This window comes from Balearica regulorum, chromosome 34 (assembly GCF_011004875.1).
Source record: "Balearica regulorum gibbericeps isolate bBalReg1 chromosome 34, bBalReg1.pri, whole genome shotgun sequence".
Lineage (NCBI taxonomy): Eukaryota > Metazoa > Chordata > Aves > Gruiformes > Gruidae > Balearica > Balearica regulorum.
This window is the reverse complement of record NC_046217.1, coordinates 619,121-636,664: the sequence shown is the minus strand read 5'-3', so window position 1 is coordinate 636,664 and position 17,544 is coordinate 619,121. Positions and strand designations below refer to the sequence as shown.

Genomic DNA, 17,544 nt, shown 5'->3' with positions numbered 1-17,544 from the left:
CAATCCCCCCAACCCCCCCAGTTCCCCAATCCCCCAACACCCCCAACACCCCCAATACCCCCAGCACCCCAATATCCCACTCCCACCCTCTCCCAGTCCCCCCAATCCCCCCATTACACCCCGACACCCCCAATATCCCACTGCCCCCCAATCCCCCCGTACCCCCAATATCCCACTCCCCCCCATGACACCCCCAGTACCCCAATCCCCCCCGTACCCCAATCCCCCAACACCCCCAATCCCCCCAACACCCCCAGCACCCCTAATATCCCCCTCCCCCCCAATCCCCCCAATCTCCCCAATATCCCACTCCCCCCCAATCCCCCCAATCCCCCCAGCACCCCAATATCCCCAATATCCCACTCCTCCCAATCCCCCAATCCCCCCAGTAGCCCCAATATCCCACTCGCCCCCAATCCCCCCAACACCCCCAATATCCCACTCCCCCCCACTCCCCCCAATCCCCCCAGTACCCCCAATATCCCCAATATCCCACTCCCCCCCACTCCCCCCAATCCCCCCAGCACCCCCAATCCCCCCAATATCCCACTCCCCCCAATCCTCCCAATATCCCACTCCTCCCAGTACCCCCAATATCCCACTCCCCCCCAGTACCCCCAACACCCCCAATATCCCAATCCCCCCAGCACCCCCAATATCCCCAATATCCCACTCCTCCCAATCCCCCCAGTACCCCCAACACCCCCAATCCCCCCAGCACCCCCAATATCCCACTCCCCCCCAATCCCCCCAGTACCCCCAATATCCCACTCCTCCCAATCCCCCCAATCCCCCCAACACCCCCAATCCCACCAGCACCCCCAATATCCCCAATATCCCACTCCCCCCAGCACCCCCAATATCCCCAATATCCCACTCCTCCCAATCCCCCCAATATCCCCAATATCCCACTCGCCCCCAATCCCCCCAACACCCCCAATATCCCACTCCTCCCAATCCCCCAATCCCCCCAACACCCCCAATATCCCACTCCCCCCCACTCCCCCCAATCCCCCCAGTACCCCCAATATCCCCAATATCCCACTCCCCCCCACTCCCCCCAATCCCCCCAGCACCCCCAGCACCCCCAATATCCCACTCCCCCCCCAATCCCCCCAATATCCCACTCCCCCCAATCCTCCCAATATCCCACTCCCCCCCAGTACCCCCAATATCCCACTCCCCCCCCATCCCCCAATATCCCCCAACCCCCCCAATCCCCCCAGCACCCCCAGTCCCCCCGCGGTACCCGCAGGGCAGGATCGGCCCCGTGCTCCAGCAGGCACCGCACGGCGCCCAGGCAGAGGTTGGAGGCGGCGATGTGCAGGGCCGTGCCGTGGCTGAAGTCGCTGCAGGTCGAGTGCAGCACTGCGGGGGGAAACTGAGGCACGGCACGGCACGCACACCGGGGGGCCGGGGGGGGGGGCACCCCGCGACCGCGCACCATGTCCTGCACCCCAGGGGACCCCAGTGTCCTTCTTCTCCCCCAGGGGACCCCAATGTCCTGCACCCCAGGGGACCCCAATGTCCTCCCCCCCCTCAGGAACCCCAATATCCTCCCCCTGGGGACCCCAACATTCTCCCCCAGGGGACCCCAATGTCCTGCACCCCAGGGGACCCCAATGTCCTTCCCTTCAGTGACCCCAATGTCCTGCACCCCAGGGGACCCCAATGTCCTCCCCCCCCCAGGAACCCCAATATCCTCCCCCTGGGGACCCCAATATCCCTCTCTCCCCCAGGAACCCCAACATCCTCGCCCTGGGGACCCCAACATCCTCCCCCTGGGGACCCCAATGTCCCTCTCTCCCCCAGGAACCCCAATATCCTCCCCCCCCAGGAACCCCAATATCTTTCCCCTGGGGACCCCAAGGTCCTTCCCTTCAGGAACCCCAATATCTTTCCCCTGGGGACCCCAACATCCTTCCCCTGGGGACCCCAACATCCTCCCCCTGGGGACCCCAACGTCCCTCTTTCCCCTGGGGACCCCAATATCTTTCCCCTGTGACCCCAATATCTTTCCCCTGGGGACCCCAAGGTCCTTCCCTTCAGGAACCCCAACATCCTCCCCCTGGGGACCCCAACATCGGGCACCCCAAGATCCCCCGCCCGCCCCGGTGTCGGGGTAACCCCTCACCTCGGGGTGCCGCCGCCCGCAGGAGGGTGCGGATGAGCTCGGGGACGTCGAAGTAGGCGGCGTAATGGAGGGCGTTCATGTGGGTCCAGCGGCTCCGCAGCGTCACGTCCCCCCCCAGGGCCAGCAGCCGCGTCGAGAGGCGCACGGCGGCCGCGGGGTCCCCTGCGAGGGAAAAGGGGGGGACACGGGGCGTGGGGGTCACCCCCCCCCCCCGCATGGGGGGCACCCTCAGCCCCGGGGAACCGCCGCCGGGATGGGGCTGGGCAGGACTGGAGGGGGGATACTGGGGGGACTGGGGATGGGGGATGCTGGGAGTGGGGATACTGGGGATGTGGGACACTGGGACTGGGGATACTGGGACTGGGGATACTGGGGATGTGGGGATGCTGGGACTGGGGATACTGGGGATGTGGGACACTGGGGATGTGGGGACACTGGGGATGTGGGGACACTGGGACTAGGGATACTGGGGATGTGGGACACTGGGGATGTGGGGACACTGGGACTGGGGATACTGGGGATGTGGGATGCTGGGAGTGGGGATGCTGGGACTGGGGACACTGGGGACGTGGGGAAACTGGGACTGGGGACACTGGGGATGTGGGGACACTGGGACTGGGGATACTGGGGATGTGGGACACTGGGGACTGGGGACATGGAGACACTGGGACTGGGGACACTGGGGATGTGGGGACACTGGGGATGTGGGGACACTGGGACTGGGGATAGTGGGGATGTGGGACACTGGGGATGTGGGACACTGGGACTGGGGAAACTGGGACTGGGGACACTGGGGATGTGGGGACACTGGGACTGGGGATACTGGGGATGTGGGACACTGGGGACTGGGGACATGGAGACACTGGGACTGGGGACACTGGGGATGTGGGGACACTGGGGATGTGGGGACACTGGGACTGGGGATAGTGGGGATGTGGGACACTGGGGATGTGCTGCCATCATGGGGACACCACTGCTTGTGGGGATGCTGGGACGTGGGGATGGTGGGACTGGGGATACTGGGACTGGGGATACTGGGGACGTGGGGATGGTGGGACTGGGGATACTGGGGACATGGGGCCAGAGCCATCATGGGGACCCCAGGACTGGGGGATGCTGGGGATATCGGAGCCACCAGAACTGGGCAAACTGGTGACGTGGGGACACCGGGGACACGGGGACCCCCGTCCCACCCACCCACGCCGTGGGCGCCGGCCTTGCAGGCGTAGTGCAGCAGCGTCATGTCCGTCAGCCCGTCCCGGTCGTTCACGTGGCACCCGCGGCGCAGGATCTGTCCGGTCGCACCAGTTCCACACCAGTTCCACACCAGTTCCACACCAGTTTCCGCCCCCCCGCCCCAGCCCAGTAACTCCCCTGGGGCACCCAGCGCTCCCAGTGACCTCCTACAACTCCCAGACCTCCCCATTTCCCCTCCCAGTACTCCCAGTTCCACCCCCCCCATCCTCCCCAGCTCCCCCACCGTTGCACCCTGACCCCCCACCCCGTACCCCCAGCACCCTGACCCCCACCCCAAACCTCGTTGCCGATGACGTCGACGTTGTGCTGCACTTGGGGCACCCACTGGCGCAGGATGGCGAAGAGCTGGGGTACGGTGGTGCGGGGGTCCAGCAGGATCTCCCGGCACGCCGCGTCGTTCGGGTCGAAGAAGGTGAAGGCTGGGGGGGGGGGGACACGGACACGGGGGGGGGGACACGGACACGGGGGGGGGGACACGGACACACGGGGGGGGTGACAAGGGGGGAGGTGACAAAGGGGGGGGGGCACCCCGCGGTGCACAACCCCGTATCAGCCGTCAGAGAATCCCCGCTCAGGGCTCCAGAGCCCACCCGGGGGGCTGTCCCCACGGGGGGGGGGTGTCTGTCCCCATGGGGGGGGGTGTCTGTCCCCACAGAGGGGTGTCTGTCCCCACGGGGGGGGTGTCTGTCCCCACGGGGGGTGTCTGTCCCCATGGGGGGGTCTGTCCCCATGGGGGGGGGGTGTCTGTCCCCACGGGGGTGTCACAGGCCGCACGGGGGGGGTGTCTGTCCCCACGGGGGGTGTCTGTCCCCATGGGGGGGGGTGTCTGTCCCCACAGGGGGTGTCTGTCCCCACGGGGGGGGGTGTCTGTCCCCACGGGGGGTACCCAGCAGCGCACAACCCCACAGCAGCCCCCCGTGAATCCCCACAATTCCCACCGGGGTCCCTCCCCCACGGTGCCTTTTTGGGTTTTTGGGGGGGGGGGGGTGTGTGTTCCCTGCCCCCCACCCCTCCGGACACGTGTGATGAGTTGGGGGGGTCTCAGGGGAAGTTGGGGGGTCTCTCACCGTAGTCCTTGGGCAGGGGGGCGGGGGCGGCGGGGTGCACCACCGGCTTCTTGCGGCGTTCCACCACGGGGCTGGGGGGGTCGGGGGGCGGCGGCGGCGGCACCCCCCCGGCTGGGGGGTCCCCCCCACGGTCCTTCGTCATGGCGACGGCCTGGAAAGGGGGTGGGGGGGGGGAAAAGGGGTGATGGGGAGGGGGGGGGGGGGGGTCAGGGCCCCCACGGCCTGTCATGGAGGGGGGGGCGGAGGGGGGGGACTGGGGGGACTGGGAGGGGGATGGGGATACTGGGATGGGGGGACTGGGATGGGGGGACTGGGATGGGGGGACTGGGATGGGGATACTGGGATGGGGGGACTGGGATGGGGATGGGGATATTGGGATGGGGGGACTGGGATGGGGGGACTGGGATGGGGATGGGGGACTGGGACGGGGGGACTGGGATGGGGGGACTGGGATGGGGATGGGGATACTGGGATGGGGTGACTGGGATGGGGGGACTGGGAGGGGGATGGGGATACTGGGATGGGGGTGCTGGGATGGGGATGGGGGGACTGGGAGGGGAATGGGGATACTGGGATGGGGATGGGGATGCTGGGATGGAGATGGGGATACTGGGATGAGGATGCTGGGATGGGGATACTGGGATGGGGATACTGGGATGCTGGGATGGGGATACTGGGATGGGGGTGGAGGGCCTGGGACGAGGACAGGGATGGGGGGGACCAGGATGCGGCCGGGGGTACGGGAGGGGGTACGGGCCGGGGGTACCGGAGGGGGTACGGGCCGGGGAGGGGGCACCGGAGCGGGGGACGGCGCCGGGGACAGGCCGGGGCCCGCGGACAGGGACAGGCCGGGCCCCGCGGATGCGCTCGGGCCGGGGCCGGGGTTGGCGGGGCCGGGGCGGGGCAGGGCCGGGGCTGGGGTCGGGTCCCGGTGCCGGTACCCCCGGCCCCCCCTCCCCCCCCCGCCCGGTACCTGCTGGGGACGCGGCCGGCGGGATGGGCGGGGCGCAGTGCGCATGCGCGGCCCGCCTGGAGGGGTGGGGGCTGCGGGGGCGGGGCCTGAGGGGGCGGAGTCTGAGGTGGGCGGGGCCTGTGGGGGGCGGGGCCTGTGGGGGGCGGGGCCTGCGGGGGCTGGCAGCGGCTATAGGGGGCGGGGGGTATAGGGGCTATAGGGGACCGTAGGGCTGGTGAGGGGCTGTAGGGGCCACAGAGCAGCTATAGGGGATGACGAGAGGCTATAGGGGCTGATGAGGGGCTATAGGGGAAGATAAGGGGCTATAGGGGCTGCAGAGCAGCTATAGGGGCTGATGAGGGGCTATAGGGGCTGCAGAGTAGCTATAGGGGATGATGAAGGGCTATAGGGGCTGCAGAGTAGCTATAGGGGCTGATGAGGGGCTACAGGGGCTGCAGAGCAGCTATAGGGGATGATGAGGGGCTATAGGGGCTGATGAGGGGCTATAGGGGAAGATAAGGGGCTATAGGGGCTGCAGAGCAGCTATAGGGGATGATGAGGGGCTATAGGGGCTGCAGAGTAGCTATAGGAGCTGATGAAGGGCTACAGGGGCTGCAGAGCAGCTATAGGGGATGATGAAGGGCTATAGGGGCTGCAGAGTAGCTATAGGGGCTGATGAGGGGCTATAGGGGCTATAGGAGCTGATGAAGGGCTATAGGGGCTGATGAGGGGCTATAGGGGCTGATGAAGGGCTATAGGGGCTGCAGAGCAGCTATAGGGGAAGATAAGGGGCTACAGGGGCTATAGGGGCTGCAGAGCAGCTATAGGGGCTGATGAAGGGCTATAGAGGCTATAGAGGCTGCAGAGCAGCTATAGGGGAAGATAAGGGGCTACAGGGGCTGCAAGGCAGCTATAGGGGATGATGAGGGGCTATAGGGGCTGATGAGGGGCTATAGGGGAAGATAAGGGGCTATAGGGGCTGCAGAGCAGCTATAGGGGATGATGAGGGGCTATAGGGGCTGCAGAGTAGCTATAGGAGCTGATGAAGGGCTACAGGGGCTGCAGAGCAGCTATAGGGGATGATGAAGGGCTATAGGGGCTGCAGAGTAGCTATAGGGGCTGATGAGGGGCTATAGGGGCTATAGGAGCTGATGAAGGGCTATAGGGGCTGATGAGGGGCTATAGGGGCTGATGAAGGGCTATAGGGGCTGCAGAGCAGCTATAGGGGAAGATAAGGGGCTACAGGGGCTATAGGGGCTGCAGAGCAGCTATAGGGGCTGATGAAGGGCTATAGAGGCTATAGAGGCTATGGGGGCTGCAGAGCAGCTATAGGGGAAGATAAGGGGCTACAGGGGCTGCAAGGCAGCTATAGGGGATGATGAGAGGCTATGGGGGCTGCAGAGCAGCTATAGGGGATGATGAAGGGCTATAGGGGCTATGGGGGCTGCAGAGCAGCTATAGGGGATGATGAAGGGCTATAGGGGCTGCAGAGCAGCTATAGGGGATGATGAAGGGCTATAGGGGCTATGGGGGCTGCAGAGCAGCTATAGGGGATGATGAAGGGCTATAGGGGCTGCAGAGAAGCTATAGGGGATTACAGGGGATGACGAGTGGCTATAGGAACTGTGGGGGCTATAGGGAATGACGAGCAGCTACAGATAACCATGGGGGCTATAGTGGCACAAGAGCAGCTATAGGGGGGTATGGGGGGCATAGGGGATGATGAGCGGCTATAGGGAACCATATGGGAAGATGAGTGGCTGTAGGAGCTATAGGGGATGATGAGCAGCTATAGGGGGGCTATAGTGGCACAAGAGCAGCTATAGGGGGCATAGGGACCAGTAAAGGGCTATGGAGGGGTCTATAGGAGCTGGCGCAGGGCTATAGGGAAGCTATAGGTGATGGGGAGCAGCCATAAAGCCTGGAGGTGGCCTATAGGGGCCGGGGAGGTGCTTTGGGGGCTATAGGCAGCTGTAGGCACTGGAGAGCACCTATGGAGACCTATAGGCTCTGGGAAGGTTTGAGAGCGTCTATAGGGAGCTGCGGAGGAACGGGAGAGGCTGGGGGGGGGTATAGGGAGCTGGAAAGAAGCTATAGGTGGAGAGGAGCTATAGGATTTGGAGCTGGAGACTGGCCATGGGGTGTATGGAGGCTATAGGGGGCTCTGGAGGCTGGAGAGCAGCTATAGGGAGCGGGACAAGGGGCTATAGAACCCCATAGGGGCTGTGGGAGGGGCTATAGGAACCCATAGGGGCTATAGGACCCCATAGGGGCTATGGGAGGGGCTATAGGGGCTGTGGGAGGGGCTATAGGACCCCATAGGGGCTGTGGGAGGGGCTATAGGGGCTGTGGGAGGGGCTATAGGACCCCATAGGGGCTATAGGACCCCATAGGGGCTGTGGGAGGGGCTATAGGGGCTGTGGGAGGGGCTATAGGAACCCATAGGGGCTGTGGGAGGGGCTATAGGGGCTGTGGGAGGGGCTATAAGAATCCATAGGGGCTGTGGGAGGGGCTACAGGAACCCATAGGGGCTATAGGACCCCATAGGGGCTGTGGGAGGGGCTATAGGGGCTGTGGGAGGGGCTATAGGAACCCATAGGGGCTGTGGGAGGGGCTACAGGAACCCATAGGGGCTATAGGACCCCATAGGGGCTGTGGGAGGGGCTATAGGGGCTGTGGGAGGGGCTATAGGAACCCATAGGGGCTGTGGGAGGGGCTATAAGAATCCATAGGGGCTGTGGGAGGGGCTATAGGAACCCATAGGGGCTATAGGACCCCATAGGGGCTGTGGGAGGGGCTATAGGGGCTGTGGGAGGGGCTATAAGAATCCATAGGGGCTATAGGACCCCATAGGGGCTGTGGGAGGGGCTATAGGGGCTGTGGGAGGGGCTATAGGACCCCATAGGGGCTGTGGGAGGGGCTATAGGGGCTGTAGGAGGGGCTATAGGACCCCATAGGGGCTGTGGGAGGGGCTATAGGGGCTGTGGGAGGGGCTATAGGAACCCATAGGGGCTGTGGGAGGGGCTACAGGAACCCATAGGGGCTATAGGACCCCATAGGGGCTGTGGGAGGGGCTATAGGGGCTGTGGGAGGGGCTATAGGACCCCATAGGGGCTGTGGGAGGGGCTATAGGAACCCATAGGGGCTATAGGACCCCATAGGGGCTGTGGGAGGGGCTATAGGGGCTGTGGGAGGGGCTATAAGAATCCATAGGGGCTGTGGGAGGGGCTATAGGAACCCATAGGGGCTATAGGACCCCATAGGGGCTGTGGGAGGGGCTATAGGGGCTGTAGGAGGGGCTATAAGAATCCATAGGGGCTATAGAAGGGGCTATAAGAACCCATAGGGGCTATAGGACCCCATAGGGGCTGTAGGAGGGGCTATAAGAACCCATAGGGGCTATAGGACCCCATAGGGGCTGTGGGAGGGGCTATAGGAACCCATAGGGGCTGTGGGAGGGGCTACAGGAACCCATAGGGGCTATAGGACCCCATAGGGGCTGTGGGAGGGGCTATAGGGGCTGTGGGAGGGGCTATAGGAACCCATAGGGGCTGTGGGAGGGGCTATAGGAACCCATAGGGGCTATAGGACCCCATAGGGGCTGTGGGAGGGGCTATAGGGGCTGTGGGAGGGGCTATAAGAATCCATAGGGGCTGTGGGAGGGGCTATAGGAACCCATAGGGGCTATAGGACCCCATAGGGGCTGTGGGAGGGGCTATAGGGGCTGTAGGAGGGGCTATAAGAATCCATAGGGGCTATAGAAGGGGCTATAAGAACCCATAGGGGCTATAGGACCCCATAGGGGCTGTGGGAGGGGCTATAAGAACCCATAGGGGCTATAGGACCCCATAGGGGCTGTGGGAGGGGCTATAGGGGCTGTAGGAGGGGCTATAAGAATCCATAGGGGCTATAGAAGGGGCTATAGGACCCCATAGGGGCTGTGGGAGGGGCCATGGCAGCTATAGGGGCAGAGAGGCTGCAGTGATCTATGGGGGCTATAGGGGCAGAGGCCCCTCCTATCTATAAGGCACGGGGGGGCGTGGCCATTGCCAAGGGAACCGCCCCTTTCCCTGCCGTTAACTCTGGAACCTACTGATGGCTGCGAGCTGGAGATTGAAAGTGGGGGGAGAGGCCACCGTCCCCAAGGCCACCAGCGAGGGCCACCCCCTCCCGCCCCGTGTCACACACGGCCACTCGCCTCCATCGTCCTTTATTTAAAGCTGCGGGGAGGGGACGTCCCCGTCCCCAAATTCCTCCGCCCGCCCTCCAGTATCACAAAATAAACCTTAAATACAAAAATAAAGTGACACAACAGGGGTGTCCCCCAGGGGTGCGGGGTGACGTCCCCAGGCACGGCGTCCCCCGGGGAGTGCCACGCCCCCCCCCCCCCCCCCCCCCCCCAAAAAAAACAAACCACAAACAAACCCCCAATCCCAGCAGGTTCCCGGTGACATCATCGTCCTCTCGGCGGATGTCGGCGCCGGCGGGATCCGGTGTCACCGACCCAGCTGCAGACAGGCCTGGAGGATGGCGGGGGACGACAGAGGGGACATCCCCAACTCAGAGACGCGCCCCGGGGTGACACCCCACACCCCCCCCCCCCCACCCCGCCTCGCGCAACGAGGTCACCCGCTTCGGGATGACGTCACGCACCCCGCCCAACGTCCCCAACGCGCCCCCCCACCCCACCCCGCCGTCACCCACCAGCTCGAGCCTCTCCTTGGAGCGCAGGCTCTTACGTCGCAGCTGCTCCGCCAACCCCTCCATGGCCTCCAGCCGGGCGCGGTGACGTCGGTGACGTTGTTGCAGGACCTTCACTTTCCTCTGGAGCACCAGCACCACGGCGACGAGTTCCTCGGTGCTCAGCTCGCCCGGCGGCGACGTCGACGGTGACGTCGATACGATGGGGATGGTTGAAACGATGGGTAACGTGAGGGCAGAGGAAACGACGGTTTCCGGCACGGTAGTCGGCGCGGCGGGGACCGGCTTGAAATACGGCAACGGGCCGGCGGCGGGAAGCTCGACGGGCGCGTCGTCCGTCTGCTCCGCGCGCGGCGGGGACAACGGCAGCGCGGTGACGCGGTCCGGGGACGGCTGAGGGCGGGATGGGACCCCCTCAGAGCCGTCACCCGGCTCTACCACGCCCAGAGGGTCGAGCGACGGCGGCGCCGCGGCCGAGTCGGGCTCCAGGGCGACGGTCACGGCGATTTTGGGGATCGGTGACCGTTCCGGTGTCACCGGCTCCTCGTCGCTCGTCGGGAGGGGCTGCTTAGGTTGGGTGGCGCCCAGCGATGTGTTGGGACTCTCCTGTTTCTGTAGAAAAAAAAAACACAAACCCCAAAAAACCCCAAAATTCTCATTTCTGGAGGTTCTCGCAGCGATACGGCTGAACGGGGACAAGCGGCGGCGCCGGTTTTTCCCCAAAAGCCACCGCTCTGGGGGACAAAAGCCACCCCAAAGTGACACCCCCCCCCTCCCGGAGACCTTCCAGCGAGTTCCAAAATCCCTCGGGGAGAGGGGGGAGGAACATCTAGACCCCACGAGACAACCCGTCACCCCCTAAAAAAAAAAAAACAAAACCTTCAAGCCCCTTTTTGGGGGGTTCTAGATGGTTTTTTGGGGGGGGGTTCTAGATTGTTCTAGATGTTTCTGGGGGGGTGACGACGCCAGACGACGCTCACCGGGGGGAAGATGGTGGGGACGGCGTCGGGCCGCAGGTAGCGCACGCCCCAGCGGTACTGGAAGCAGGAGGGTTCGAAATGGTCGCTGCAGAGGTGCTGGTGGCGGGTTGGCACCCAGTTCTCTTGGCGCATCTGCGTCAGCCATTGCCGGAGCCGCGTCGCGTCGTGCAGGGGGAACCTGGAGGGGGTGGGGGTTATGGGATATTGGGGGGGGGGTTCCCCTACACCCCCATCCTCTAGCACTTCCCCCACTTTGGGTGCTTCCCCCCCAATGAGCCCAATTAGCCCTTTCCCAGGCGCGGGCCCTGCTCAGGTTCAGGGTCAAGTCTAGGCCCAGACCCCACCCAGGTTCAGGCCCAGGCCCCACTTCAGGCTTAGGCCTAGACCTCACTCAGGGCCCCACTCATGCTCAGGCCCAAGCCCCACACAGGTTCACGGTCAGGCCTAGGCCCCGCTTAGGTTCAAGTGCACATTCAGGCCCAGGCCCCACTCAGGTTCACGGTCAGGCCTAGGCCCAGGCTCGGGCTCAGGCCCCAGGTCCCAGGCCCCAGGCTCCAGCCTCCAGGCCCCAGGCTCCAGCCTCCAGGCCCCAGGCTCCAGCCTCCAGGCCCCAGGCTCCAGCCTCCAGGCCCCAGGCTCCAGCCTCCAGGCCCCAGGCTCCAGCCTCCAGGCCCCAGCCTCCAGCCTCCAGGCCCCAGCCTCCAGCCTCCAGGCCCCAGCCTCCAGGCCCCAGCCTCCAGGCCCCAGGCCCCAGCCTCCAGGCCCCAGGCCCCAGCCTCCAGGCCCCAGCCTCCAGCCTCCAGGCCCCAGGCTCCAGCCTCCAGGCCCCAGGCTCCAGCCTCCAGGCCCCAGGCCCCAGCCTCCAGGCCCCAGCCTCCAGGCCCCAGCCTCCAGGCCCCAGGCTCCAGCCTCCAGCCTCCAGGCCCCAGGCTCCAGCCTCCAGGCCCCAGGCTCCAGCCTCCAGGCCCCAGGCTCCAGCCTCCAGGCCCCAGGCTCCAGCCTCCAGGCCCCAGGCCCCAGGCTCCAGGCCCCAGGCTCCAGCCTCCAGGCCCCAGGCTCCAGCCTCCAGGCCCCAGGCCCCAGCCTCCAGGCCCCAGGCCCCAGCCTCCAGCCCCCAGCCTCCAGCCTCCAGGCCCCAGCCTCCAGCCTCCAGGCCCCAGCCTCCAGCCTCCAGGCCCCAGGCCCCAGGCCCAGACTCAAGGGCCCAGACTCCAGACTCAGGCCCCAGGCCCCGACTCAGGCCCCAGACTCAGGGCTCAGGCCCCAGGCCCCAGCCTCCAGGCCCCAGCCTCCAGGCCCCAGCCTCCAGACTCCAGGCCCCGACTCAGGCCCCAGGCTCCAGGCCCCAGCCTCCAGGCCCCAGGCCCCGACTCAGGCCCCAGACTCAGGGCTCAGGCCCCAGGCTCCGACTCAGGCCCCAGGCTCAGGGCTCAGGCCCCAGGCCCCAAGCCCCAGGCCCCAGGCCCCAGGCCCCACTCCGGTTCACGTTCACATTCAAGCCCAGACCCCTTCCCCCGCGGACGAGGCTAAGGGCAAAGGCCGCTGCCCCCTTTCCCACCCTCGGGCTCCTCCGGTACCGACTTGTAGAAGCTGAGGCGGCGGGCGGGGGGCCGGGCCTGTCCCGCCACGTTGGAGCAGTGCGGGGCCCGGCAGTACTTGGGCATCGCCGCCGCCGCCGGCTCACGTGACGCGGCGGCGACGTGCTGCGTCAGCACGCACGGCCGTCGCCGTAGCAACCGTTGTCGTTTCTCCCCTCCCTTCCTCCCTGCGACGCATGCGCACTCAGGGGGCGCCGTGGCCATGGCAACGGGGCCTACACGCCGGGGCAGGAACAGGGAAAGCCCGTTGTGCCGGGCTGCGCTCGGGGCGGGGGACTCGAGGCTGTTTCTCACGCCGTTAATAACCCCCTTCGCCTCCCGTGGTGCCTTAATTACCGCCAGCGGCCGCGGCCGGGCCGGTTGAGCCGGGTCCGCGGGGCTCGAACCCGCGGACAACGGGGAGCGGGAGGGCGGGGCCGGCGCCGATCCGCCCAGCTATTGGCCCAGCTTGGCGTTGAATGGCAGGAACCCGCGGGGCGGAGCCTGTCCCCGCGACGCCGCGCTGCTATTGGGAGAGGCGAGAGAGGCGGGCTGTGAGCGGCGTGGGAGGTGGCCAATGGAGAGGGGACGCCGGCTTTCCGCGCGCAGTTCGGAGCGTTAGCGGGCGGCGGCTCGGAGCGATGGCGGCGGCGGCGGCGGCGGGCGGCGGGGCTCAGGGCGGGACCGGGCCCGACTCGCCTCCGCTCTTCAACCTGCGGCGGCGGTCGCGGTATCAGGGCCCGGAAGAGGCGGTGAGGGGCCCGCGGGGCTGACGGCCATCGGCGATGGGCCCCGGGGGAGCCTCGGGAGAGGGGCGGGGCTTCCCTGTGGGGATGAGGGCGGGCTGTGGTGGTCTCAGAGGGGCGGGGCTTGGGAGCTCCCAGGTGGGTGTGGCTTCCGAGAGGGGCGGGACTGAGGTGGCCCAATAGGGGGCGATATTAGGGTACCACGGGGGCGGAGCTTTTTTTGGGAGGGCGTGGCTTGGGGAGAGGGTGGGATTTGCTGGTCCCTCATGGAGTGACAGTTGGGGGGCGGAGCTTGGGGAGGGGGCGGAGCTTGGGGGGGTGGAGCTTGGGGAGGGGGCGGAGCCTGGGGCGGGACGGAGCTTGGGGATGGGGCGGAGCTTGGGGAGGGGGCGGAGCTTGGGGAGGGGCGGAGCCTGGGGCAGGGCAGAGCTTGGGGAGGGGGCGGAGCTTGGGGAGGGGGCGGAGCTTGGGGAGGGGCGGAGCCTGGGGAGGGGGCGGAGCCTGGGGAGGGGGCGGAGCTGGAGGGCAGCACTTGGGGGGGGGGGGTCTCCTGGGGGGGGGTTCCAGCCAGGGTGCACTTTGGGGTGCCCCCACGGGGATAGGGGACACACAGAGGGACCCATGGGTGCTGCTCCAGGGCCACCCCTGGGGGCTCAGGGTCCCACCCCGGTCACATCCCCCCCCCCCACCCCTGGGGACCCCACATCTGCCCCACGCCCGGGGGTCCCATCTTCCTCTCCCCCCCCACCCAGGTGACGCTGGAGAAGGTGCTGGGAATCACCACCCAGAACAGCAGCGGCCTGGCTTGTGACCCGGCCACGGGGCTGCTGGCCTACCCCGCCGGGTGAGCGCCCGTGGGGACCACCCCCCCCGCACACCCCCCAGCACCCCTGCGTGCCCCCCGAAATCCCAGCCGAGGGGAAAAAAAACCCAAAACCTCCCCCCTTCCTGATCCAGGTGCGTCGTCGTCATCCTGAATCCCCGGGAGAACACGCAGAGACACATCCTGAACACCTCCAGGTATCCCCAAATACTATCGGGGAGCCCCTGAACACCTCCGTGTACCCCACAAACACCTCCGTGTACCCCACAAACACCCCCAGGTATCCCCAAACACCCCCAGGTATCCCCCCCAACCCCTCCGTGTACCCCACAAACACCCCCAGGTATCCCCAAACACCCCCAGGATCCCCCCCAACCCCTCCGTGTACCCCACAAACACCTCCGTGTACCCCACAAACACCCCCAGGTATCCCCAAACACCCCCAGGATCCCCCCAACCCCTCCGTGTACCCCACAAACACCCCCAGGTATCCCCAAACACCCCCAGGATCCCCCCCAACCCCTCCGTGTACCCCACAAACACCTCCGTGTACCCCACAAACACCCCCAGGTATCCCCAAACACCCCCAGGATCCCCCCCAACCCCTCCATGTACCCCACAAACGCCCCCAGGTATCCCCCCCCAACACCTCCGCGTAACCCACAAATACCTCCAGGGACCCCACAATCACCTCCAGGGACCCCCCCCAAATACCCCCAGGTATCCCCCAAATGACTCCCCGTACCCCACAAATACCCCCAGGAACCCCCAAACACCGGCTGTGCCCCACATCAGATGTCAGGAGAGACACTTAGGCAGCTTCCGCTATTTTTCCTCCCTTTTTCCTCCGTTTTCCCTCCGGAGCAGCCCGGTTATTAAAGAAATCCCAATATTTTCCAGGAAAACTCTGAGCGCACTGGCATTCTCGCCCGACGGGAAGCTCATCGTCACCGGAGAGGTGGGTGCCGCTTATTTGTAGTCACCTACACCCCCAATTTTGGCTGTTCCGGGGCTGACGGGATAGAATAGCCGCAATTATTTCTTCCCCTCCTTTTCTGGAGGGTTTTTCCACCCAATTTGGGATCGCACCGGGAAGGCGGGGAACAACCTTTAGGGTCGAAGGGATGCGTCGGGTGGCCGCGGGGGGGCCGACGAGAAGGTGAAAGCCGCCGTCACGTCGCCTTTTTTCCCCCCCACCCCACCCCGCGCAGAACGGACACCGACCGGCCGTCCGCGTGTGGGACGTGGAGGAACGGGCGCAGGTCTCGGCGTTGCACGGTCACAAGCACGGCGTGGCTTGCGTCGCCTTCTCCCCGAGCGCCAAATATCTGGTGTCGGTGGGGTACCCGCACGACATGGTGGTCAACGTTTGGGACTGGAAGGTGAGTTCCCGCCAAACCGGCTCGAAATACCCCAAATTGGAGGCGGGGGACGGGGCTGGGGGGGGGAAAAACCCTTTTCCCATCTTTTCTCACGGCTGCTGACTTTTGGGGAAATAACGCTTATTATTCACGACCCGCCGGCGTCTTTCCGAGCAGAAGGATTCCCTGGTCGCGTCGAACAAGGTGTCCTGCAAAGTGACGGCCGTGTCCTTCTCCGAGGACAGCTACTTTGTCACCGTGGGGCATCGCCACGTCAAGTTTTGGTTCCTGGACTCCTCGAGGGAGCTGAAGGTGAGGGCGTCGTCTGAAAAATCTTCCTCACTTTGCCACTGTTTCAGTTCCTTCGCGAGTACGTTACCAAAAATCGCGGGGCTGTTCTTGAATCCCTGGGGGGGAAGCGCTCGGAACCGCGTTTTCCGTCCCGTCGTGGGACTCTTCCATTCCGAATAAACGTCGGAGTTAATAATTACGGTAGTTACCAAGAAGTTAACTTAGGCTTAGGCATCCGCTACTATTCGATCGATAGCTCTCAAATCTGGTACCAATCCGTTTTCCTGCGAACGTGGTTTCTCAGCAGGGTATTTTCTTCCGACTGCCAATCCCGTAATAGTCCATATTTGAGGAAATTGTTGATAAGAGGTTCCAGTCCAACGCTGGCTTCCAATTTCACACGATACTGGTTTCTTCTTACCGCTTTAGCTCCTGGCGTCGATTCTCTTTTTACCGGCTCACCCGATTTAGCTTTTCCAGGCTGCTCGGTTTCCATACCAAAGGGGTTACAGCATCCTCTAGCTCAGAGAGAGAGTCGACCGGGATTTCTTTTTCTCCGTTTTCCGTTGTCTCCAGTAATTCCTGTAATACATACAGGCGTAAAACCGCTCGGGGCCGTCCCCGAAAACGCCCCCCACGGTACTTTTTCATCAGCATTACATTTGAAGCAGGGCCTAACAAATTACGTTGGTTTCCTGTTTCGTGATCGTTTCTCGACAAGAAGAATAAACCAACGTACAATACTTCATCCCGTTTCTCCAACCTCCTACAAACCGACATCAATTGCAAAATTGATGTCAAGGCTCCTTTTTCTGGCCGTTTTCCCTCATCGTTCAATTTATACTTTGGCCACCGCTGAGTAGAATATTCTAGAAGTTTCTTTTTTTGTTAGGGGATCCCCTCCAAACCTTCCTCCAAACGTTTTAAAATACAACCGAGCGGCGAACAAAGAATAACTACCGACTGCCGGGCAGCCCTTCTTTTTCTTTCTCAAAAAAAAAAACGTTCTAAACCACTCCGGTCGTCGCTGTCCAAGCGTCCACGACCGTTTCCTTCATGCAACGCAAACACCAAACCAGCGAGCAATATCTCCTCCGGCAAGCGTCGCGCCCTCGTATCGCTCACCCGCTCCGGTTGGGGAGAATACTCACCGAGTCCCCGATCAAAAACCGTTAGCCGAAAAGCGGATTCGTTGCCCGGCGTGCGATAATTCAATTCTCACACGCGCAGGAGAGAGAATTGCTTTTTTTTTTTTTTTTTTTATTCAGGCTTGGGCGCTCGGTGGGTTTCCGCAAATCGAGCACACCTAACGCCGGTTCTCTTGTCGTATTTATACGTAAATATTCCGAATTAGGACGCTCCCAGTTACGACGATCGGTTCCGATTTCTTCGCAAACCAGAACGCGGGCTCGCTTCTTTTCTCCGCCTTTATCTTTCGGGTAGGTGGTCGCGGAGACCCTGGTCTAAATTACCTTTTTTTTTTTTTTCCCCCCCTAATTTCTCACTACTTCTGCCACTCCCAAGTGCTTTCTTCAGGGTCTGTTGATCAGACTAACGAGTCATCAGTTACGCTTCTACCTCTTGTTTGGATAAATATTAACTAACACGGAGTAGGACTGTACGACGGCCATCCTCAGTAGTACCTAGCGACTATC

At 64.1% G+C, this 17,544-nt stretch overlaps 3 protein-coding genes across 3 annotated transcripts; 1 reads left to right on the top strand and 2 right to left on the bottom strand.

Moving 5' to 3' along the window:
• Positions 1 to 1,249: 1,249 nt before the first annotated feature.
• Positions 1,250 to 5,496, bottom strand: CLIP3 (CAP-Gly domain containing linker protein 3; the record flags this gene model as incomplete). Its single annotated transcript, XM_075738561.1, has 6 exons — positions 5,432 to 5,496; positions 4,459 to 4,609; positions 3,671 to 3,810; positions 3,332 to 3,425; positions 2,135 to 2,296; positions 1,250 to 1,368 (listed from the first exon to the last, which is right to left on the bottom strand). Coding segments are annotated over exons 1-6 (711 nt in total), but the record flags the coding sequence as incomplete, so codon positions are not given.
• Positions 5,497 to 9,831: 4,335 nt separating this feature from the next.
• LOC142599033 (THAP domain-containing protein 8-like) lies at positions 9,832 to 12,893 on the bottom strand. The gene is made up of 4 exons (XM_075738560.1): positions 12,673 to 12,893; positions 11,092 to 11,269; positions 10,115 to 10,723; positions 9,832 to 9,930 (listed from the first exon to the last, which is right to left on the bottom strand). Exons 1-4 carry the CDS (start codon positions 12,891 to 12,893, stop codon positions 9,907 to 9,909), a joined length of 1,032 nt encoding a protein of 343 aa, XP_075594675.1. The 3' UTR covers positions 9,832 to 9,906.
• A 365-nt stretch (positions 12,894 to 13,258) lies between these two features.
• Positions 13,259 to 17,356, top strand: LOC142599032 (WD repeat-containing protein 62-like). Its single transcript, XM_075738559.1, has 7 exons — positions 13,259 to 13,420; positions 14,167 to 14,258; positions 14,372 to 14,434; positions 15,138 to 15,195; positions 15,449 to 15,619; positions 15,776 to 15,910; positions 17,333 to 17,356. The coding sequence occupies exons 1-7, from the start codon at positions 13,310 to 13,312 to the stop codon at positions 17,354 to 17,356; spliced, it is 654 nt and encodes a 217-aa protein (XP_075594674.1). The 5' UTR covers positions 13,259 to 13,309.
• Positions 17,357 to 17,544: the final 188 nt, after the last annotated feature.